We start from the raw sequence: 24,614 nt of genomic DNA on the forward strand, positions 1-24,614 counted from the left end.
AATGAAGCTGTGAGAGGTGTGGAATATGAACAAGCCGTGGTCTGGAGGGCTAAATATGCTTTAATTATAAAAGCCTTTGGTAAAGTTAAAATGTATTTTGTTTCCTGGCATGTTACAATAAACCACATTCCCGCAGAGAATAATCCAGTAAGAAAATAGCCTGAAAGGAAAAAAGGGACAGTCAACAACCTTTATTTACCCATAAATGTGCCACTCAGATCAGGGGACAAGTGGGGAAAAGCTTTGACCACAAGAGGGCATTCAGTATGGATCTATGGCATGTTGTCCTTATACAGTTTCTACAGTGAGGCTGACTGACGGGGAAATTAAAAGACAACAGTAACAGTGAAGAGTCATACATAGAAGCAAAAAAAAAAAAAAAAAAATTAAAAATGTACATTGGTTAGTATGAATAGAAACAAAAGGAGTTGCCAAAACTTTACTTCCCCCCCCCCTCCTCCAAATATAGCTCAGCATATACATCTCTACATAGCATGCAGTAAGGCACCTAACTAATACAATAAAGAAGCCTATGCTACGATATGAAGCACAATTATCCAAAAGAAAGAAAAAAAAAATGCTCACACCCATAAAAACAGTATTCTTTCATTTCCCTTTCAAAACAAGCCCAAATGATATTTAAAAAAAAAAAAAAAAAAAAAAGTCGTAAAAATGTTTTCATACACTGAGGCTGTAAGCACAAACTCATGGAATTTTGACAGGGAAAAAATTGAAACAAAAGGTGTTCATTAAAGCAAGCTATATTTTTTTTTCATTATACACAACACACTGTCTTGATAGTTTGCAGAGTATTTTCTAATATAGGTTAACTAAGCTATACACTGTTAAATGATTCATATTCCAAAGAAACAATTAACATTGTGATCAATAAGCAGTAAACCTTATGTTGTTCTGGTACCAAACACCGGCAGATCAAAGGGTGGAAAACTTTTCATTTAACTCCACATCAGCCAATTTAAACTACTAAAGGACTAACATGGACCCAAGTCCCAATGGCAGCTTTAAAAAAAATATATATAATAATAATAATAATAAAATAAAAAAAAAAAAAATCACCAATCATATGCTTAAGCAGAATACATCAGGAGCAGGTAAAGCTCTAGATTTTACTTTTTTCAGTGGGGAGGGGGGGTCTGTATGCACCATTCTCCCCATACAGCCAAATGATGGGACACTGGGGGGGCGGGGGGGACAAAAACTGGATCATATCAAAAAATAGCTTCTGATTCACCCCTGCATACTAATTACCTATACATATATATATATAAAAAGAAAAACATATTTACATAGCATGTTAACCAATAAATGTGGTGCGTCGTGGTAAAGAGTACAAAGTGACTGCTTCAACCAAGAGTTCTTCATCCTGTCTGCAGCCATGCACTAAACGTGTGGCTTTTAGAAAGAAAAGAAAGAAAGAGTTACATCAACGTACGCGCACAGTCTCTCATAAAACGATGCGCTTTTAGGCCTAGAAGATGGAAATGATCTCCAGGGGAGTGACGGCCCGAGTCAGAGTTACTGGAGAAGAGGAGGAGAATCATCATGAGCTGAATGGATCATTTTAAAAACAGGCATTGGAACAATCAAGCCATATAAGCACGACCACACAGAAGGACAGCAGCTCGGGTGTCTGACTTGTTTATTGAGGAATCATTGCTCTTGAAATACCAAAACCGAACGAAATTCAACGAAACGGCCAGTAAAGGGGTTCTCCACCTGGGTGCGAAGGACCATCTCACCCGGGTACATGCTGCTGCGCTCTTGTAGAGATTAGTTTTCAGGCCGGACTACACCAGTACGTACGTACGCACGCCCCGGCGCGCGGCCTCGGCTCAGTGATCTATGTGGATCCTGTGGTGTCTGGACAGGGAGGACGAGTGATTGAAGCCCTTTCCGCACTGGGAGCACCGGTACGGCTTCTCGCTCGTCAGGATGCGCTGCTTCAGGATGGTGGTGTGAGGGAAGCCCTTGCCCGATGGGATGGCGCTGTAAGACGGCTTCTCCTCCAAATGGACACGCTGGTGTCTCCCTAGGGACGAGGGGTGGTTAAACCTCTTCCCACAGTGGCCGCAGGTGTACGTCTTGCCATCCGAATGAGTTCTTTGGTGCCTGGACAAGGAGGACGAATGATTGAACCTCTTCTCGCAGTGGTTGCAACTGTATGGCTTTTCACCTGTATGCATGCCCCTTTTCATGGGGGTGTCGAAGGGGAAGTTCTTGTCAGTCGGGGGGTACATCTTGTTCTCAAGGTGGACCTTGTGGTGCCTGGACAGGGAGGAGGAGTGGTTGAAGCCCTTGTCGCACTGCGAGCAGCGGTAGGGCTTCCCACCAGAGTGGACCAGCTGGTGCTTCTTCAGATGGCGCTTTCGCACAAAGCTCTTCCGGCACTGGTTGCACTTGTACGGCTTCTCCCCCGAGTGGACCCGCTGATGCTCGCGAAGAGTCGCCGCTGCGGCAAAGCACTTGCCACACTGGCCACACCTGTGGGGCTTGTCCCCAGAATGGGTCTTCTGGTGCTGTTTCAAGGTGGACGCCGTGGTGAAGCCCTTCCCACACTGGGCACAGCTGAACGGCTTCTCCCGGGCGTGCATCTCCTGATGCTTCTTCAGGTGGCGCCGCCGAACAAAGCTCTTCCTGCACTGGGTGCATTTGTATGGCTTGTCATCGGCGTGCATCTTCATATGCTCTCTCAGGGTGATGGCGGCAGCGAAGCTCTTCCCACACTCCGAACATCTGTGCGGCTTGTCGTGAGAGTGCATCATCTGGTGCGGCTTCAGGTTGAACGCATCAATGACGCCCTTTCCGACCATCTCCACTCCAGTGGGGACGTAGCTCTTCTCCTTCAAGTGGATCTTCTGGTGAACCTTGAGGCTCGACTCGACAGCAAAGCTTTCACCACAGTGGATGCAAATATACGGATTGATTGCTTTATGGATCTCAAAATGTTGGTGCAGGTCTGTCATGCAGCCAAAAATCTCGCCACATTCATTGCACTGCAGGCCGTGTGCTTCGTGTATGATCACACCGTTCTCAGACTCGACTGTAAGCTCTCCTCCATGGTCAGACTCGGATTTCACCACGTGGTCTGGCCCAGCACCACTCATTTCTGCTTTCAGGAGAACTTCTCCCAAAAAGGCTACATTAGCTTCACCCTTAACCATATCACTGCCACCGAAGCAATGGAGGCCTGTCTGATCAGCCTTGGTGTAGTCATGGTCTGTTTCAGTTACAATTTGGTCAGCGTCTACACAAGTCACTGCACCAAGATCCGGCCCCAATCCTTGTATTTTGGCAAGATCTGAACCATGTATGCCATCCAGGGCAAGCCCTTTGTCCTCCTGGGTCATGATCTCCGTCTCGGCACCATAGTGCAGGTCTCCAACTTGGGCAATGACACACTCAGACCCAAGTGTGTCAAGCCCCGGCGTGTCACACTCAGTCTCTGACTCGGCCATAAGTACACACTCCAGCCCGACGACTTCCGTTGTCCCGGTTGGCGAAGACCCAAATGCAAGTAAAAGCGCGTGGCTCCCCACGCAGCGAGACGTCGCTTCCGGTGATTCTCTAGCAAGAGTCAGGAGTCGTCCTGCCTGTTGGAAGATAAAAGAAAGGAGCGTTACGGAAAGGCTTGAAGCATCGTCCCGTCCGAAACCAGTGGGACTAGAGTGATGCGCACACACACATCATGAAGCCAGTTTTTCCAAATATAAAGGGATCGAATGTGTGTTAAAAGAATGCACTGCTATATGACCAAATACAACTTTAATGTTCTAGCTTTTATCCAGTTAAAATGGCATCGTGATTAGAGACAATGGCGCGTCATGAGACAATGTCGCTTTCAGCCAAATGCACCAGAAACACAGACAAGCTAACGCAGAATCCGCCGGTCCGACACAGACCCACTAAACGGGCAGGGAGGTGCAGGAGAAACGCCGTCCCGAGTCCGCCAGGCCGCCGTTGCTCGGAACTCCGCGCCCGGCGTTCACCCGTCGCCCGTGTTCGCCGGTTTCGGGCCACGTAAGAGAAGCTAGATAGCCGACACCTAGCAGGCTAGCGGCTAATATTAGCGGGTCCGCTGGCTAGGTAGCGACCATTAGCTGCTGCCTCGGGGAAGAAGAAAAAAAAAGCACCAAAGCGCACCGAGCAGTGCGCATAAAGTAGAGACGAAATGTGGGGAGGAGACGCGGCTGAATAAACGGCGGCCGGGTCCCAAAGAAAACTACTTTACACACAGCGTCCGACAGATCCGTCCATTAATAATTTACCACATAAATATATAGAAATTTGGCATACACCGCACACACGCAAGAGCTAAACACTTCGCTAGTTAGCGTGCCTGTTAGAGCGGACGGTGGTGGCTAACTAGCTGCTAACTAGCTAGTTAGCAAAACAATGCGGGCGAGCGGGTTGGGAGCAGTGGTCGAGTTTTTCGCGGAAAATGTCCGTAAATCGCAGACGGCCCGGCGGCCGCTGTAGCGGTAAAATGGCCGCCGCTAGCTTCCGCCTCCGCCGCGCCTTTAAATGGGAGTCGATCCAGATCCGCGGCCGCCGGCCGAGGCCGCGCCGTGTCACCGTGCGACTGGACCCGCGTCGCGGACGGACGGACTGAGGGCGGGCGTGCAGGACGCGGGCAGGAGAACGAACGACCCAGGACACTAATGGCCGACGCGGGCGCGGAAACAAAATGGCTAACGGCGGCGGGGAGGAAAACCCCGGGAACGACGTCGGCGCCGCTTACATAACGAGCGATGCCGAAGACCGGCCTGGTGCGGTCGAAACGCCGCGTCCGTAGCAGGTGCGACGGCGTCTGAACGCGGGGGCCCGGGGGGGGGGGGGGAGAAGACGGGCGAGTCGGCGTCGAGTCGCGGATTGTTCCTTTAGCGCGAGTTTTTAGCCCCGCATCACAATATGGCAGCGCGGCCTACGGCGCCCTGCTAACTAGCGGCTCCGCGTTCAACTTCGCCGCGACCCCAGACACCGGCCGGCTGCGACTCGCCCAGAAAACCGCGGCAACAAAACCCACGGTTCGGAGGTGGGGAGCGAGACGAAGTTCGGCGCGACGTAGCAGCTACGTAGCGTGCTAAGCGTTAGCGGGTCTGACTCGCGTTACTCCGGTTAATCCGCAGCGCCTGGCGCGACGAGTAGAGGGGGGAAAGAACCGAGGCGCGAACTCACCTCTTGCAGTCGCGCCGCGGCTTCTGTGGCGGTAGTAGATGCGTGGTTGTGGTAGCTGCGTGGCTGTTGTTGGCCCGGTCTAGTCTCCGCTCCGCCCGCGTCCGCACAGCCGCGCGTTCCCGCTACGTCTCCTCGCGTCAGCTTCGCGCCACCCGCTCTTCTGGCGCCAACGCGGTGCGGGGCGCATGAGCAGAGGCCTACCAGCGCCGCTTTCCGCCGCTCCCCGAGCGCCGTGCTGCCGCCTGCCGGGCCGGAGGCGCATCGTTCGGCTTCTCTCGGTCCGCCCTGGTCCCGAAGTCCTCTGACCGAGAGCTTTCTTTTTTTTTTTATTGCTATTTTTGCTATGATATTTTTTTACACTGCGAGTTCTGCATTAGAATAATTTGCACTAGTTTTATTACAGTTAATATAATTTTGTTGTAGCCTGTATGCTTATCAAGGTCCGTATTCTGAGTCAGCATGGCATCAAGGCATCTGTAGTGTAGTCACTAGAGTGCACTGTTCATCTTCAAACTAGCGGCCCAAGGGCCACATCGCGCGAGATCATTTTATATAGATCTACTATTATGGCCCGGCGATATGAAGCGCTGATAACACACAAACTACAGATCCCATAATGCAGTGCTTCAGTTGCCTCACCCGACCAAGAGTACCTGACTGTGCACTTTGCTGACAAACTGAGCGCTCTACGCAATGAGTTCCCACTGGGCTTTGAAGCACGAAAAAAGAATCTGCCGTCGACGTGGAAACTGCTCTTGTACAGATTCAGATGGAGCTGATTAAGCTCGAGTGTAAAACTCGCGTTCGGCGAAGCACCTGACGCACTGCATTGTGGGATATGTAGTTTGTGTGTTATCAGCGCTTCATATCGCCGGGCCATAAAAGTAGATCTATATAAAATGATCTCGCGAGATGTGGCCCGTGGGCTGCGAGTTTGACACCTGCAGAATGACACGTCGTGTTAACATTTCAGAAGAAGACCTAACCTGAACTTAACAGAACATTTCAGATTCTATTCAATTTAATAGCCATAAACACCCAAAAACGCTTTTAATAGAAAGATGACCATGGTACGGCATTAAGAAGCTATTATTTACAAATGCAGACGGCAAAGAAGAAAAATAACTAACATCCATATCTGACTGATGATACTGAAGAGTAGGATTAACACATTCAGTTTGAGACAGGTTCATACATATATGGATTTAATGAATTTCCAAAAAAATATATACGAAAATAAAGTTCTTTTAACATTGTTTTTATTACAAAATAAAAAACAGTTACATGTTCTACTAGTTTAAGTAAATGTAATGTAATTGCAAGGTTATTCTATTAGGGTCTTGCTTTGGTAATTAGCAGTGGTAAAATACTGCAAAGAATTTAAAAATTGTTCAAATACTTAAATCTCTAAAGGGTTTAACTCTAAATACACAATTTGCATTTCAGTCACACTCGGACAGCTTTATAAAATGTAAAGGTTCCATAACTATTTCATCATTATCAAAATATCAGTCTAAAAATGCATTTATTTCTATTTGTCTTGACTACAAGAGCTAATAGGGCTGTTTTGAAAAGTTTCACTCTTACAGTGTTCATGTGAACAGCTGTTACAGTGTGCAGCCACAAATTATGTACACAATTGGTTATTTTTAACACAAAGCTGGTATTTAACATAATAATCTACAAATAAAGTTAATATAAATATACATCACAGTACATATTTGACTTCATCATCATTCATCTTCAATTTCAGCCCACAAGGAGCCTCTCATACATTCATAACAGGAGTGAGCTGAAGTAGAGAGTTCTGGGCACGAATGGTGTGGCTTTTAGAATGAAGCTTCTCAAGATTCTGCAGGAATCCGCGGCGCTTAAGCCCTTCTAGTATGACAGAGTTACTGGAAGTCAGGCTTATTGGAGTCCTGTAAAAATGTTTCAACAAGAGAGATTAATTAAAAGCCATTAAACGAATTAAACACATATGAACACAAGTTCATATAAGTTATTAAAGAAATAAGTCATAATTGACTATGCTGTGAGCAACTGACCTGGGGGAATCAATTCCACTGTCCCCAGTGTTGCTCTGGCTCTCTGTTGTCTCACCAGAACCGGCCCCACTGGGAGTGTTCTGGCTTTCAGATGAACAGTGAGGGACACCAGAATCTTGAGGCACCTGGTGAGAATCATTCTGGTGTGGCTGATGAATCCATTGAGTCACCAGGACGTCCCCTTCATCAGCAGACTTATGCACAGTCTCGGTGTCCGAATCCACTTCACTGGTCTGGCAGTAATCAAAAATGCTAGCGTCCACAACCTCTGCTGGCTTTGTGTGCCTCGGACTAATTTCGTGCAGATGCTCAGGATCATATCGGGATATCGCTTTGTCCTCATGTGATATGCGGGGCTGGGTAGAGAGCATGTGATGTGTGCTGGAAAAATGCTGCTGACCTTCATCCTGTCTAAGCATCACTCTCATGGACTCTTTATGGGGCCTGGAGCAATCGGCTTCCAAGAAACTCCAGTTGTCATTTGCAATTGAGGACTGATAGTGTGCATGTGACCTCTCAATGCTGTCAACAATGCAATGTTCATTCAAATAAAGTGAACTGCAAGCATCGTCTTCTGTGTCACCTGATCTCAGGTAAAGATGGTGGTCATTCTCTGTGTAGGTCTCACTTGCCCTGTGCTGGCTACTGTTCTTGACCATCTGCTGGCTTCCAGTTAAAGTAGTGACTTGCTGATGAGAAGCTAACAGATCTGGTCTGTGGGCCGAATCATTGGTCTGTCTCAGGGACTGCCCATGCCGAGGAGTGGGTTGAGGCCAGGAGAATGGTGTTTCTGTTGTTGAATGGACATAGGAATGCTGGTCAGCTCCATCACAAAGACCTAACCTTGGTGTTTGCGTCATCGTATATACTAAACTACTATCTTGAATGATCTCATGTTTTGCGTCAATGACTCTCACCTCCCGAGGCCCCATCTCTCGGCCCCTAGCTTTATTTTCTTTGAAATGTTTGACTTTGTCCTCGATTCTCAGAGTGCTGCTCTTGGGATAGGCCAAGCTGTAGTCTCCGGAGAGTTCTTTTACAGGTCTCGCATCCAGAAAGGACTCTGTAGACAGATCCCTGTCCTGGAGATGCTCGCAGGACCGGTCCTTGGCCTCACACGACTTTCCCAGATCTTCAGCAGTCCCTTTTGTGTGGTGTGAATCCCAGGATTTCGATCTGTGACCTGTGTGTTCCCTTCGTCCCAAGGCTTTACCCTCACGCTTCTTCTGAACTTTGTGGCCTGTAGTGTGGACTGTGTCCTTAACCGGCAGGCCCAGAAAAGGGTTCTCGATGCGTTTCTTGTAGAGGCATTTAGCATCCAAATCACCACAGTCATTACTCAGGTCATGTTCATCAGTTGGTAATTTAATAAAATCTCCCTCAAAGTCATCACCACAGGGCAAAGATTTGTTTTTTGTCTTCTGTTTCTCTTTTACTGATTGACCTTTCTTTTTACTACGAGTTGCTTTTGAAGCAGACCTTCTAGCTCTGGAAGAACTGTTCTTTGGCTTGGAGACAGGAATCTCGGTGGACATGCCTTTGTCTACAGCCCTCTCAACCTCTCTCTCCTCTAGCTTCTTCATAAGAACAGTGTGGCGGACCAAGTTGTCCACAGTAAGTTCGGGGTTGATCCGTTTGATGATGGCATGCTCTAGGTCCCTAGGAAGGTTATTGAGGTCATCTTCATCCCGCACTGGCCACTCTTCTGGTGGGAACTGTCCAGAAACTGTTGCATATTCCTTCTTCATTTTACCATCCTTCTTTGCAGCACTGCGACGGAACAGATTGAGGCCAAACTTTCGACTGGTCTTCTCTTTGTCCTTTCGACTGGCTGCAGTGGACTTGCTGATTTCACTGGCTTGGTAATCAGCAGCAGTGGAAGTGGACTGGTGATTGACAGAGGGTTTGTACTCTCTGGTCCATTTGAGGCTTTTCCCCGTGCATTCACTGACAGATTGGTGGTCGTGAACAGATGGTGTGACGGTGGCCTGAGACACAAAACATCTGCAGGACTTGCAATGGGCCAGCGGGTGAGATTCTGTGGTCTCCATGCAACTCTCATTGCTCACCAAATAGGTGATTGGGGGAGGAGAATGGAGTTCATTTTCACCAAGTGTCCACCAGGGATTCTCCTTGGCCATGTTGTTGGTGATAAAGTACGTCTGAGGAGTGACAATAAAGTAGCCTTCCCCCGTGTGATAGATTTTTCTCTCCTTAATCAAGGAACCCAGAGCATTGTAGAGGATTTCAGGGGTTGGAATAGACATCCCTGCAACAAAACAAAGAAACATGATTATTAACAGCCAACGATTGTGTGTAAAGTTTAGTGTTTTTTTCACTGTTAAAATTCTAATAGTTTGAACCAGGGGAAGGAAAATGTACCTGGGTGGGCTTTCGTCATGTAGTTGATCAGTGCCTCCTGATTAACTGTGACGTGGTCTGCATTCATGTCAGAAATAACAGAGCACAGCACCTCTGACAGTGGAATGAACTGAGACTGAACAACAGGACTCATCTGCACTGGAGACAAGTCACCTACAACATGAGGGAGGAAAAGGGGAAAAAAGCATTATAAAATTGTAATGTACATCAAAGTGAAGTGATTGTCACATGTGATACACAGCAGCACAGCACACGGTGCACACAGTGAAATTTGTCCTCTGCATTTAACCCATCACCCTGAGTGGTGGGCAGCCATGAAAGGCGCCCGGGGAGCAGTGTGTGGGGACGGTGCTTTGCTCAGTGGCACCTCAGTGGCACCTTGGTGGATCGGGATTCGAACCGGCAACCTTCTGATTACGGGGCCGCTTCCTTAACCTCTAGGCCACCACTGCCCCTGCAAGTAAGTAATTGTATTGTTTTGAATTATTCATTAACTTTTTGGTGTGAAATCTATATAACTGAACCAAAACAATAGCCACACCATAATAACCTAAGGCTTATTATAAACTCTTTGAAGAATAAAATCAGACCATCACTGAATAGTGGTAGGGTGGCAGTGGCCTAGTGGGTAACAAACATGCCTATGAGAGGCACAGGTTTAAACCTTACTTACTACCATTGTGTCCCTGAGCAAGACACTTAACTCCAGGGGAATTGTCCCTGTAACTACTGACTGTAAGTTGCTTCGAGAGGGGTGTACAATAAATGCTGTAAACTGGATGGTTTTTAAAACAAAACTGGTTACCAGCAGCACACTTTGGGCTCCGTTCTGAAAAACAATGAACGAAACAGTTGTACTGAATAACACTGAAACCCTTTAGAGTGCAAGCCTGAACTCAACAAATGTTAGAATCATTTGAAATAGATATCATCCTATAATCTCTCTGGTACAAATTAAGTAATGTGTCCAATTGTGTTAATACAGCAGGTGTATGTATCAATCAAATACAAGCAACTAAGGGTATAGAAAGGATGTTAACATGAAGGATGTTAAAATGTCAATGAAAATGAAGAACAATAAGATTCAGGAAATTCTGCTTTCTACTCAGGCACTAACGCAATGTGTGGCCAAGGGTTATTTCCAATGTGAGATTGGCTTCCCTAACATATTATTCATGTAAATAACAGTTTCTTCTAGCATGATTATTACACCATTGGGCCCTTCATGTAAATGGCTTATTGTAATATAAAAATATATATAATCATGTGATTATGCATGTCCAGATAAACAGAATTTATCCAGATCTATGGATACACTTCAACACAGCACACGGTGACACAACAAAATGTGTCCTCTGCTTTTAACCACCACCCTTAGTGAACCCTGAATTATATTTTGATCCTCATCGTAAATGTAGCCCACGTTCCGGATTTAATTTTATTTGAGGGCTATGATGCCCTTGACTGGCGCAGTTCCCCAATGATTAACCACCACTGCTCTAATGATTCAAGGGAACTGCCCGCTCCTGCAAAAGTCTACATTTCATGGGTTACTCATTATTTCACAAACACCCAATTTAAAATGCACTGCACTGTTGTCTGTCACCATGGTTTCTTACAGACTGTAGTAAACCTGAGCGTTCTTTAGCTCTAGAGAAGCTCTAAAGATCACCATGTGGGGATCTCTCCTGTCTCAGGGCCTCTCTGTATTCGATGTTCCTATCGACCCCGGGGTCAGAGAAAAACATTCGGCTAACGCCGCTCTCGATTAATGTAAACATTTGCAGTCCTCACACACTTCAGGGACTCATGTAAGGGGTAAAGAAAATAAACCCTTAATCAACCAGCGGCCGTGACCAGACCCAAACCCTTTAACACGAGTCAAAAACTAAGCACTGCTGCTCTCGAAAAAAAATCTGCTGACCATCTTTTTTTACACCTCCTCAACTACTCATGTCAAATGCAGAGGAGTAAATAAGGCTTGAGGTGACTCGGGGGAGATAAAGCACTCGGCTTACACTGATTCAGGTTTTAGAGGTATTCAGCAGAGTAATAGAGTAATCCCCAAATCAGCCTCACACCCTAGTGTATGGAACCTAGTGTGTAGAAGCATGAGCTCTTCAGCGTGTCTGTCTTTCTTTCTTTCAGCGGACAGCAACACTATTCCCACTCTTAAAGGGATATCCTGTCTGTGTGTGTTCATTGTATATGTTCCTTAGAGAGGAAAAAGCAGAGGAAGGGCCTGTGTGCGCACGCTGCTGAAATTAGGTCCGGTCACCCCAAGTCTAACCTCGAAAGCTAACCTCAGACAGGCTGTGTTCTGTGGCCCGTCATGAGTCAAGGACAAATTCTGGAAACAACAGAATCTGTTACTGACATTAAGTCCTAGATGGTTTGTTGGTGCTCTGGACGTTTCTTTCAGAACTTATATAACATACAAAGCATACATTCTAGAGCTATTTACAAAATCAAAGCATGTATTATAATATTTCTGCTATATGCAGTTTGCCAGAGGGTGAGCTTAGAAAAAGGGGACAGGATCTTATATGACAATGGCTCTAATTCAGTGCCGCATTAGAGGGTGTGACGGGGATAATTGTCAGCCCCATCTCTTGTGGAAGCAAAAAGAGTCCACACCCACTGTAACATGAAGCCGAGGACATTAAAACCATTGTGGGGCACAGCACAGGTACACTGGGTGACAGGTAACGCAAAAAAGACGTTTCACTTCACGTGCCATTTACCTTCACACATTTGGGGGGAAAAAAGTCCAAGGGGTACTTTGTCGAACTTTCGAGTTATTTTTAGTGTTAAATGCCATGCTGTTGACGCGGGCATGCTGCGAGTCAGGGTCTCATGAACTCCATTAGTGGATCTTATTGCATTACAAAGCACTCCTTTATCTCTCAGACTGAAGAGAATGCCATCTGGCCACCTACACCTGAATTTTCGTACAATATTCATGTTTTTTTAAAGGCTGCTTTTATGAAAAATTACTTTCATCACACATTGATGTTGTAATTAACTTTGAAACATTGTCTATAAAGAGAACTAACAGTGACCAAATAGACACTTTTTTCATGAAGTGCTGACACTCATAAAAGTGTGCAGCGTAACATTAAAAACACACAGAAGTGGGTTTTCACCCACTGATTCAAAGATAAGTTAACTGGGGTTTAATTTAGTTGTTACCACAGCACTTGAATTACTGGCAGCGCACTGCCGGCTGGACTAGCCGACTGCCTGTGTGGGTGTCTGACTTCACACAGAAAACCACCGAGGCAATTAACTTGCAATCACTATGTTGACACACACACACACACACACACCCCAGGATATTGGCGGAGGAGAGTTCTCGGCTCTGCTACACCTCATGTCCCTGAACTAATAAAGTCAAGATCTTCGTGTGGTACAGCTCATTCCTCCTCACGACCACAAACAGCAAACCCATCAAAACCACCACACTTCCCTTGGCGTGGGCAAACACTGGGTCGACACTCTGAGATGGTGAGCAGCAAAAACAAACACTGGCAGCTGCCGGCTGTGCGGGATTTAGTGGAGTGGAGGTAACCCGAACGCTTCCAACGTCGGTCCGCGCCTAAACCTGGAAGCTGCGGGATTTAACACAAGCCTTATGGCCAAAGCCTGGCAAAGCTCACTTAACAAACAGTCATCAGATCTGTTTTCATCAGCAAACCGTCCTATAGGTTAGATTTTAGGAGATGTGTTCATTTTTAATGCATTATCACATTTGGGATCAATGACGTCCAGAGGCTGGTCAATGCAAAACCACTGAAATGTTATTCCCTTTGATTTAATGTAATGAATACACATCATTCATCATTCAGTTCTCATCTAGACTACTCGTTATCACCAAACCTCTAGGTGTACTTGTGCCATTCATCCATCAATCCACTAAATGCTACTCTATACCTTTGGCTGGTTTTGTAGCAAGTTTCTTTTGTGAAAAAACTTTCTGTTATTATATTGTAAGTTGATAATTGTTCATCCAACTGAAGACACCAACCGCACTCGCTTTTCAGCTACCCTATCTGCACCTCCTCATCTTTTTAACAATGTGAATGTCCGAGATTGTGGTCCGAGGCTTTCAGGAACAAACATCAACTCACACACAATCAACTCCAAACCATGACCATCCCAAAACAAAACTTGTCCTGGTATTGCAAACCTAGTCCATGGAAGTCAATGTTTTTTCCTCTGGTTCCCACATTTTGCACAATAGTCGCCACGTCCAAAAATAGTCACGCAATACAGCAGTCCTTGCCTTTTTACTTTATGCCTGTAAGTGGACTCATTAGGGCCCTTTCTCCAGCCATTAGAGCTCCTGCAGCATCTTGCCACACCTACCAACATGTGTACCCAAAAGATTTTATGAGTCTGCTTTGCTCCGGGCTGCCATGAAGCCGACAGATGTGGAGGGAGCTTTATAGAGGGCAATAAAGCCTCTGAAATGAGGCTTTCTCCTGGGCCTGCTCTTTAAACTGTTCAGCCTCCATAGAAACCAAACGTGGACGGAAATCAATTCACTTGATACTGTTCTTCAGAGGTAAACACTCCCTGTAAACATCCCCTGTTCAGTATACTGGATAATAAGTATGGCATCACGTTCCAAATACGTTTGGAAAACCTCAACCTGAACAAGATTTACGGTCTGCAAATGCAACACAATTATGTATATAAACGCATCTCAAAGTTATCCAAATAAAAGGTGTTTTCTGGTTTTATCAGAAGAGCACAACGTGAAAACCAGAGCATTGTGGTTACTTGTACAGTGTTTTAAACGATTACAGCTTTAGCATTTTACAACGATTTAACCCTGATGGAAATATATACCCTGATGCAGGAAAATAAACAGACCAGCACTAGCACCATGACTGCTGGTATAAGTCTACTACTGTTACCAGACACCAAGGGAACCTGACTTGGTGGCCAGCAGCAGCATGAAATAGCTTCAGAATGCATATGTTGCATTTATGTCATTTTTCATGTCATGCATATGTCATCTTTCTTTATTACACAGATGCGTTGAAGTGTGGTGCAATTAAGAAAAATTACAATGAACAGTGCAATATCTTTACCAAATTTTTTATGTACTTCTAAAAAAAAAAAGCAACATATACATTTTTTAATCAGTATTACTGATGTCATGATATTACAGTTTTGTATCGCCCGTCGTGCACACCTCAACCCTAACGTGAGCACTTCACAATAGGTGATATGAAATACGAGCCCCATACAGCCAAATTAAACATATCAAGTGTCTGATAAAGGAGCCGGAGTTGCACATGACATAAGTACAGAGGGGGAAATCGCTGTTTTGATTGAGCCATGTTTAAAACATGGTTTCAGGTTTCGCACTCTCTTTTTACATGTGTTTGGCGTCCATGCTCAGCCTCCGTGATGAACCCGTCTGCCGTTATCACTTGTCCTACATAAAATGCACCCTAATGTTTTGGGCTCCGGTTTCACTAGATTTACTTCACAAGCAGTTTCAACTTTCCAGGAATTTTGTTCAGTGCTCTCCACCCAAAACAATATCCTCTACAAGCAACCTGAGTTATAAGCACATACAAGCTAATCAAGATCAGCGATGGTAATTTACAGCATATGAGACTCATTTCCGCGGAATCAACTCAAACTACCTCTGCTTTAGAGTTTGTTATCTTTCAATTTGGGAGTCAGAACATATGCACAGCCCAATCGCGATCTGAACGATGCAAAGCACCACTGTGTCATCATTACAGTTCAGCATAAATTCCCTGCACTGTGACATCACTACTGAACATACTACATACATCATTCCTGTGACCAGGGGAGGATTAACACATTAAACATAGCCGAGCATAGGTGTAGTACTCCCTATGGAGATACAGAGCAACTGTATTTAATTGGCATTTGTTGGCACGGGCAAGCTGCAGGGTGTGTGCTGAATCTCGTGGCCTTACTACAAACCTTAACATTTTAACTAAATAATAATGTTATTGTATATATTAAAAGTTTTTTTTTTATTTTACCCCATTTCATTTAAACACATGGGTGCAGTGCAGATATAATGCATTTAGATTCAGCCATTTATGTGACATATTAACCTAATACTCGTAGCACAGAAGCATATGAGGCCAAAATCAGACGCTCAATGATTTATGTTTGCAGGTTTTTCTTAAACGTAATTGAAGTCAGAAGGATCAATTTGATTTTTGGAGCATGGATTCAGGCCGGTAAAAGTGAAATGTGATCCCAGGCAGACAGTAGAAAAAGACTCTCACCCGTCTGCCGGGCCTGTCAAAGCTGCTTAGATACTCTGATGGATAAAGGTTCGGGTGAAAATTCACAGAGTCTCAATGACGCAAACCACACGCTGCCAGGCAAGAGAGATTAAGTTACTGCCCAAACACTCCATTGATGTTTTTTTCTCCAGATTTTATAAAGTCAAATATATGGCAAGACCAGTTACTGCCATTTTTCAAAGCATTTTCCAAACGTACTGCTGTGTGTGTGTTAAATGAAATCACATATTGATGTCTTTTTGTAGCGTTTTTTTTTGCACGTTACTTGCACTTTAGCTCCATGTACCAGTGCACTGCACCAGGAAAGAGATTTCTGATTAGTTATGCTTAAAGTTCAAATGAGGCCTACATGTTCCCAGATTGTCAGAAATGAAAGCGGCCCCTTTCCCCCCTCCCAATCCTCCTTCTAAATGAGGGAAATGCCTGTGTTCTTTTACAAGCGAGTGCTATCTGAACGGAGGACCCCTGTATATGGGAAACACCTGGAATCTCTGCTGTTCAGTGCTGCAATCAGAGGCATTGTCCAGGAAGACCAGCAGTGCGTGTGTGGCTATAAAACATACACGTTCTTTCATACTGGAGTGTTTTCGTCGTTGTCTCTTTTTTTCTGAGCTATTCACCACTTTTTACAGAAGTTGTATTACTATCTGAATGGAGTCCACCTGTGTGTAGTTACAGCGTGTCATGTTACTCCAGAATTAACGTACCTGTCTCTGTGTGGTCCCACTTTCGGACTGGGAAATCTAGCAGAGCTCAGACACCAGGTAACCTTTTACAGAGACGTCTGGCCTCGGTGGTGACTACCGCATATTAACTACATACCTAGAGAGGGCAATATTGCAGAGATCACTTTTCCTGTGAGACGTGGTGGAGGAAGTGTAATGGGACACCTGGGACCCAAAGTAGTGAGCAAGATGGATGAAGCAAGATCCAAACAAAAGCGACGTTTGAAGAAAGAATGGTGGATAGTAGACTAATTACTCAGTTGCCTTTAATGTCTCGAAAAACACTTTTGAAAGAGTTGAAAGGTTTTGAAGCGCAACTACCAGTAAAAGTATTATATTGTATAACAGCCTAAATCTGGGCATATTTTAGTTTTTTGGATGTTTTTTATTTATTTATTCTGAAAATAATATGTCCTTGACAAATTTTGCAGGTGGAAGCCCAAAAGAATGTTCTTAATGATGACGGGAGGGTCAGTGGTGGCCGACAACACAGGACACCTCATTACAACCTGCTGTGTATAAATGTTTTACCCCGCCGATCTCTCTGAGCACATCGGCCGGTTACTTAATAATGCAGACATCGCTAAGGCCGGCACAGCTTCCAGTTTCAGCAGGTCCACTGCACATCCTACACAGGAATGTGCTTCGTGGTCACCGCCAATTTCATTATATACATGGTTAAGGCTTTAAAACAAGATCTTCTCCATTCCATCACGATTTTGCTGGGACATTAGGTACACCTACTTTATTCATTACAAAGTTAATGGAAGATAGAAGCAAACAGCACTGAAAAAGCTGTTGCTTGTTTCATGTGCTTTTTCTTAATACAGTAGTTAAAAATATTACTTTGCTCTTTTATACCAAGTTGTACTAATTGTTGTATAAGTTGTACTTATACTAATTTATGCTTATAAGTAATTTGTTTTTTTTTTTACTTTACTATACTTTATTCACATTATGGCAATGCTAAAATATTACAGGTTACTGAAAGATGAGCCAGTGCTTTCTTATTTCAGTGTGGTATTAATGTGCAGCTTCTAAATAAACAAATTGCCATAACTGTAACCTCCTATAATTTCACAAAATGGAAGCACTAAAGCAGGGTTTTTTTTAATAATGCCACTCAGAAAGACCTATGTCATCTGTTCTCGAGGTGTCCACATAGTATATGGATGTGCAATTATGCTAGAGCACTGATTTTATATTCGTTCAAGTCCTGCTGTGTGGTCCGTCACATTCCTCAGGTTTGTGTTTCTCCTCCACCACACACCTTTCATTGGCTGTGATGGCAGGAACAAATGGTCTGACATGGAGACCCAGGCCTCCATGAATTAAAGAGAGCTCAACAGCCACAGGAGGGGCTCTCCACTGGCCTGTCACCTTGACATGTGGCCAACAAGCCAAACATTTTCTTTCGTTTCCCACTGAGGGACGTCAGGGAGTGTTGGCATATGTGGCCCACTTCTTAATCACATTGAGACAACGGCCGACCGTTTCTATCAAAGCATCTGTTACATCACCAATTCAATTTATTTCCGCTCATTAGTAAGTGCATGATCATGCACGTTTAACTTCAGGCACAACATGAAGCAGCGCCACATCAATTACTGTGAAAGGTTTAAGAGGATTTCTTAATCTACAAGTTGTGAATGTCCAGAAGCATTAATCCATCTTGTCTACCTACCTGTTGCTTTTCGAACAGGACCTTGTTCAGAAAATAGACAGAATATGAAGGAGGGAAAAAAACTTATAGACGATCACTGGACATGATATTTGCAGCTCTGGGGCAGCAGTATGAAGTTGTGTTTCAAATTCTGCACGAGTGGGCCTTAAAAGAAAGCAATTAAAGCCTTTTGAAATGAAGACGTGTGGCAAGGGTGATGGATGGTAGGATGTGAAACATTAAGCGTTGGCTTTGTTCTCGGAGTCCTGTCATTAACACAACGTGTCTGGGTCACACACCACTGGGAGACTGTATTTTACAACGCCTCTTCTTACAAGGCAGGAGCCCTCAAACCTGCCACCCATGGGAAATGGAGCTCCCATTTCAAAAGATATTTTGCTTCATATTTCAAACCCTCCAGGCACGGCGCATGAATATTTCATATATTTTAATCAACTGGTGGATAGCTGATGAAAAGCACACTGAATTCGTAATAGTCTGCCCGCCTGCCTTCAAAGCTGCTCAAACAACAAAAAAGGAAACATAACTGTGTCTGTAATTTTTGTAATGTTGATTGAAAATGCTGTGGATGCAGATAAATCAACGCACGGTGCCTCTACAACAGACTCACCCACTGCTTTGATGATGAAGCCCTTGGGTGCCCGGAGCGCCCTGCGCATCCACGCCTCTCGCAGCACCTCCAGATTGCTCGCGTTGCCCTGCACGAGCAGAACCAAGTTCTCCATCCATCCCTGGAAGAAGACCTCCGACACGGCCCTCACCAGCCTTTTATTCCAGAAACTGCGCGCGTTTTGCGCTTTGAAGTCCTGGAAAACGTCCTGGCCGCTGGTGGCCGCGGCGGCGGCGGCGGGGGCGGCTCTCTGGGTCTCCTCGTCCCGGCCGAAGACCACAGCCAGCGACGCGGCGGAGAGCTGAACCACCCGGTGCTGCTGGGCCATTTTCTCCCGCGTCGTCAGCGAATCTCATTCAACAATTATTGCAATTTGCGAAATAAAATCAAAGGCATCCGCAGCACATTCCGACCGACGGACCCCGCTTAGATCCAAACTCAGACTGGACGTCTGAGAAGAGTTACTTCTTCTCCCAGGGCAACCGGCCGTCGCGTCAGCGGGAGGGCTGACCAATGGGAACCCGGCTGGGCGTGTTGTGGGCGTGGCCTCCTCGACCGTAAAGTCAGGTGCACTTGGACAGGACAGCGCTATTCTGTCGCTGTTGACGATTTTCACTTTCAAGCTTACTGTATATTATATTTAACGCATACCTGACACTTTTCTATGCATTGTTCTAGGCATTGTTATATGGTTATTATTGTGTATATGCTTCTTTTTCATTGTGGTAGGATGTTATTGCTTACCCACTAGCTTTTGCTCATATGGAATGTGACTATGCATTAAAGCTGTCTGGGTACAGTGAATAAAATGGGTAAAAAAAAAAACAGATATCATGGTGTACATAAATATGTATAAACATGCCAGAATTCTCATAATTGTCCCTGTATTCTGTTTTGCATTTGAAACAATGCCATATTTCATAGATCTTGCTATTCGGTGTGTAGATTTTAATTCATTGTCTCAGAATACCTATGTATTTATGGCCATGGACACAATTATTGAAATACTGGGCAAAAGAAATCCAGACCACAGCTATTATTTTAACATTCATACAGGTCTCTGAAAATTTGACTTCGCCTGGATGTTAAACAGCACCTCCTTAGTACTGTCAATGCCACACTCTTGCTCATTATTCTTTCATTAGGTGCACATATTTCAGCCCTCTCCTGTCATAAAGAAGATCAAAGGGGTGGTACAGGGGTTCCTATTAAAACTTTATGGTGTGTTGATGTATAAAAGCAGACAGACGAGACAGAAGCGACTTGAAAACGCGGAAAGAAAAATCAATGCTCTAATTACTTAAGGAGCTGGGCAGATTTGAACTGAGCATCATCGTGCAGAGTAATAACAGAAGGAGTCCATATCAAAGAAAAGGCAAAAATATCTTTAATAGAATGTTTGGCTCAGGCACATTGTTTGGTCTCCTTCAGGACACATTCATATAATTATATATAATGTATATTATAATATATATTAATTATATATTATATATATTAATACAATATAAATTTTGTTGACGAAAAACTAAAAGCACACAGTTTCTCAATGCATCAGTTCAATGTTCCCTTCTGCGAAAAAACACTGATGTGTAAATATAGAGATAAAAGTCTACATATTTAAATATACTTTTAATATGCACATTCTCAGTAAAGCTTCCGAACTGTAAACAGTTTAACAGTCGAAGCTGTGCGGCTTTACTAGCACAGGTGTGTGTACTTTTCCCATGAAGATCTGAGAGTAGCAGCTACGTGTGAGGCTTATATGACTGCAACTAGACACAGAACCACCAACACCAGAATGCCTGTCCGCTGTGTAAAACACTGTGTGCCAGCAGGTGCACCTACAACAATGTAGACAGCGGCTGTTTTTCTAAAGTACAACCTCTGAAAAAATGTGATGTAGCTGACCAAAAAAAACATTACAAATACCACGTTTTTGTTGATTCTTAAGGTGGATAAATTGGACAATATCCACTGTCACCTTATTTCTAAAGTGATGATGGCATTAACTTCATGATGGTTATTAATTCTCAATGCTCTGAAACAACAAAATGTCATTGTTTAAGAAAAGGAGCCTCAACAGCTTGTATTAAGCGTGTATAGTCAGGAAATGGCTGCCCTAGACACCCTCAAGTACTTAATGGATTTCACAAATGAACATTTACATTTACATTGACGGCATTTGGCAGACGCCCTTATCCAGAGCGACTTCCAACGTGCTTTCAAGTTACCATCGATGAAGAGATCAATTCCGGTTCACTAGGACCCCAACTATGAATACAATCTTTTTATTCACTCTGTTGTAGATTCTGTACACATAGTTCGACAACAAGAAAATTACAATTTAATCTAAATATTCTTTAAAGAGGAAGGTCTTGAGCTGTCGTTTGAAGGTGCTAAATGTAAATGTAAATGTGCTCAGTGACTGAGCTGTTCTGACCTCGAGGGGAAGTTCATTCCACCACCGAGGGGCCAAGATGGAGAAGAGTCTAGATGAGTGTTTTCCTTTTACCTTCAGAGATGGAGGGACCAGGCGAGCAGTACTGGAGGCTCGGAGTATACGAGGTGTAGTGCGAGGTGTAATAAGGGCTGTGAGGTAGGATGGTGCTGCTCCATGTTTGGCTTTGTAGGCCAGCGTCAGTATTTTGAACCTGATGCGTGCAGCTACTGGGAGCCAGTGGAGGGAACGTAGCAGAGGGGTGGTGTGGGAGAATTTGGGAAGGTTGAAGATCAGTCGTGCTGCTGCATTTTGTAGTAGTTGTAGAGGTCGGATGGTACATAGTGGTAGACCAGCTAGAAGGGAGTTACAGTAGTCCAGTCGTGAGATTAAATAAAATAGTACATCTGTGTTGTGTGGTGTGATGTGCAGTTAAATGGCCATTGTCTTTTGGGTAGTGAGTATCAATGACAAGGAGAACATTTACATTTACAGCATTTTCAGACGCGACTTACAATCAGGAGTTACAGGGACAGTTCCCCTGGAGATACTCAGGGTTAAGCGTCTTGCTCAGGGACACAATGGTAGTAGGGGGGATTTGAATCTGGGTCTTCTGGTTCATAGGCGAGTGTGTTACCGGTTAGGCTACTACCGCGTCCTGAGAAAGGGTCCAATACAAGAAAACTTCATTCTTCAACTTGGGAAAATAACCATTTTAATGAGTAGTCATTTGAGGACTTTGGTATGTTTTTTCTGTATGGTCCAGACAGGGCTAACAGGTTAGGAAGACTGTGTGTGTTTGTGTGTTTTTTTAAATTATTTAATTCTGGAGTCATGAAGAGGAAAATAACAACAAAAGTTATTATACAATCAATGTTATCAAAACCTTATATTACTATACATGTAATTAATTACACAATATTATCATACACAATCCACTCAAACATTAAATACATGTGTATGTACTACAGATGTATAACTTTGAACTAAAAAAGTAATTTTCTTAGTTATGAATTATGTTTAAAAATGCAATTATGTACATTGTTCTTTTCAGAAACAAGAAGAGCCATTTGAGCACAATTTTTTCACACTTGCTAAATTTTTGTTTGCACAAAATAATACAGGTAAAGCCTGCAAGTGACAGAGTTATTTTGGTGTTGTACAGGTTACTGTACACTGCAGTGGGGTGCGGAGCTCCCGGTAGGATTTGCCCAGGGGCCAATCAAAACCAAGAGCAGAGGCTTTCTCACACTGTAACCTAGTATTCCCCTGGATTCTCGGCCAGGAAAGAGGATAATTTCCTCAACAACCACAGCACTTTAGCTGTTCCTCAAGCTCTTGAGTGCATTCACAGGCTGCACAAGAGGGCCCTTCACATGTTGCAGAATCTGGGGTGTTGATAAGAAATGGAGTGCCAGTGTCTGCCATCAGCGGCTCCCTGGTTTACCCGAACTAACTCTAACACAGTATGAGTGATTTTCAGCAGGTCCCCTAAAACATCATCTGACACCTTGTGGGGAGGATTTGACAGGGCAGAGTGATCACGTAAATTCCATCACCGTCATCGTGAAAGTTTCTGTGTCATGTCAGTACCATGAGCCTATTAACCCGGCTCAGACTCACCAACAAAACTCGTAATCAAATCAGCGATCCTGACCAACACGGGGATCTAGGAAGGACTTTGTAATTTAGGAACTTCAAGCACCCCCATTTCTTATCTGATAAGAAACCCATGTGCTTTAGAGCCGACGGCCTCTGTGTGGAATAGGACAGCTACAACAACATGAAAGAATGGGTGAAGGAGACGTTATAGGCAAATCAGATTGTTTGACATGCAGATGAGAGGAAAACGATTCTGGCTGAGAGACAAAGGGGGAGCGATTAGCCCCCTATTCATCCAGGAAAGGGCAGACAGAGCCACGTAAATGAAGTAAAAAGGGCCATTATGACGAGAGCACAGACGTGAGAACTCCCAACACGAGCTGGAGGCAAACGCAGCACACTCCGACTGCAGAGTTCAACTAATGGAATTCAGGCTGAAATAAAAGAGCCCCTACACATACATTAAACCCACCAGATGCTTCAGCCTTCCCTGCTTCCTGAGGAGCAACAATAACATCAAGCGAGTTACAAACTGCAACCCGAGAGCCGGGCCAGCCCGACTCCCAGCCGAATCACAATATCGGCCAGCCTGCATTCAAACGGCCCAATTGTCTCCACACTGTGCAACTTTCCAGGCATGGCTGTGGACATGACTTGCAGAGCAGGGCGGGGGGAGCAACAGTGCCACAAAGGACCTCTGTTTGGGGTGGGAGAGCGGATACCTGCATAGCTGTGCGCCGGCCTCTAGTTTCACAACATGGACCCTTGCAGGGAAGAGTAACGTGCAAATGCCACCCACACACAACAAAGGCTCTGCGGTGGTTAATATTCACTCTATGCCACATTTATAAGATCACAAATGATATGCACTTGATATGATACGACATCTTGAACAAAACAAAGGAAAAAATACATGATAAACAAACTTAAGGAAAAGTGCAGAGATTAGAATGAAGATTGACAATGAACCTTAACAATGGCTCATTCCTCATTCTGGAATGCAGACGGAAGGAGCTCCCTCCCAACATATCCGAAATGGCTTCCTCCATCTTCAGCATGCTCACACATGTCCGGTGGCCATGACTTTGGGGAAACCAGGGATGATTGTTCTTTTAATGACAATGTAAGCTAAAACAAGTGCTGTCGCATATTTTTTTTTTAAAGAAAAATACATGTCAGTTTAAGAAAAAAACAACTCTTCCTGCAGATAAGAAGAGCTCACACTAGATAGGCATAAATCTGCATAAACTTAACCCTGGCCATGATTAACCTAGGAAGAGCAAGGGGGTTTGGCCAGTCAGTGTAGAGGTTTCAGAGCTGATGGATTAATCGTGGCTGCTAGAGAGCAGAACCAGGTCCAGGTTCTTTTTTTCTGCTTGGGAGTTTCATGCTCGGAAGTTGTCAGCATGATCCCATTTTTTGACTCCTCCATCAGTGTGAAGGTTACGAGTCCATTTCTTTACTCACTAGGCCACCACTGACCCCTTTGAGTTGTGAATGTGTAATTTAGAAGATTATTGCACATCTTTATACTCAATCTGTAAATTAAGGGGTCTTAAAAAAAGAATTTACAGAGAAGGTAGCTGTAATAACAGGTGTAAGTGATGCAGAAGAGAACCAAA

General features: G+C 44.4%; 2 protein-coding genes across 2 annotated transcripts; both read right to left on the minus strand.

Moving 5' to 3' along the window:
- Positions 1–176: 176 nt before the first annotated feature.
- LOC114795825 (zinc finger protein 883) lies at positions 177–5,352 on the minus strand. The gene is made up of 2 exons (XM_028989494.1): positions 5,197–5,352; positions 177–3,611 (listed from the first exon to the last, which is right to left on the minus strand). The coding sequence occupies exon 2, from the start codon at positions 3,474–3,476 to the stop codon at positions 1,854–1,856; it is 1,623 nt and encodes a 540-aa protein (XP_028845327.1). The 5' UTR covers positions 3,477–3,611; positions 5,197–5,352; the 3' UTR covers positions 177–1,853.
- Positions 5,353–6,537: 1,185 nt separating this feature from the next.
- On the minus strand, positions 6,538–19,384 carry stox1 (storkhead box 1). Its single transcript, XM_028989459.1, has 4 exons — positions 18,954–19,384; positions 9,627–9,779; positions 7,245–9,513; positions 6,538–7,118 (listed from the first exon to the last, which is right to left on the minus strand). The coding sequence occupies exons 1-4, from the start codon at positions 19,279–19,281 to the stop codon at positions 6,965–6,967; spliced, it is 2,904 nt and encodes a 967-aa protein (XP_028845292.1). The 5' UTR covers positions 19,282–19,384; the 3' UTR covers positions 6,538–6,964.
- Positions 19,385–24,614: the final 5,230 nt, after the last annotated feature.

Source organism: Denticeps clupeoides, chromosome 8 (genome assembly GCF_900700375.1).
Source record: "Denticeps clupeoides chromosome 8, fDenClu1.1, whole genome shotgun sequence".
NCBI lineage: Eukaryota > Metazoa > Chordata > Actinopteri > Clupeiformes > Denticipitidae > Denticeps > Denticeps clupeoides.

What these genes read in the sequence shown, in the direction of transcription:
- LOC114795825 (XM_028989494.1), bottom strand. Translation starts at nt 3,476, where the DNA reads ATGGCCGAGTCAGAGACTGAGTGTGACACGCCGGGGCTTGACACACTT.
- stox1 (XM_028989459.1), bottom strand. Translation starts at nt 19,281, where the DNA reads ATGGCCCAGCAGCACCGGGTGGTTCAGCTCTCCGCCGCGTCGCTGGCT. An exon ending in CTTCATCATCAAAGCAGTGG is followed by an intron (nt 9,780 to 18,953) that starts GTGAGTCTGTTG and finishes CTCATGTTGTAG; the next exon opens with GTGACTTGTCTCCAGTGCAG. An exon ending in AGTGGAATTGATTCCCCCAG is followed by an intron (nt 7,119 to 7,244) that starts GTCAGTTGCTCA and finishes ACATTTTTACAG; the next exon opens with GACTCCAATAAGCCTGACTT.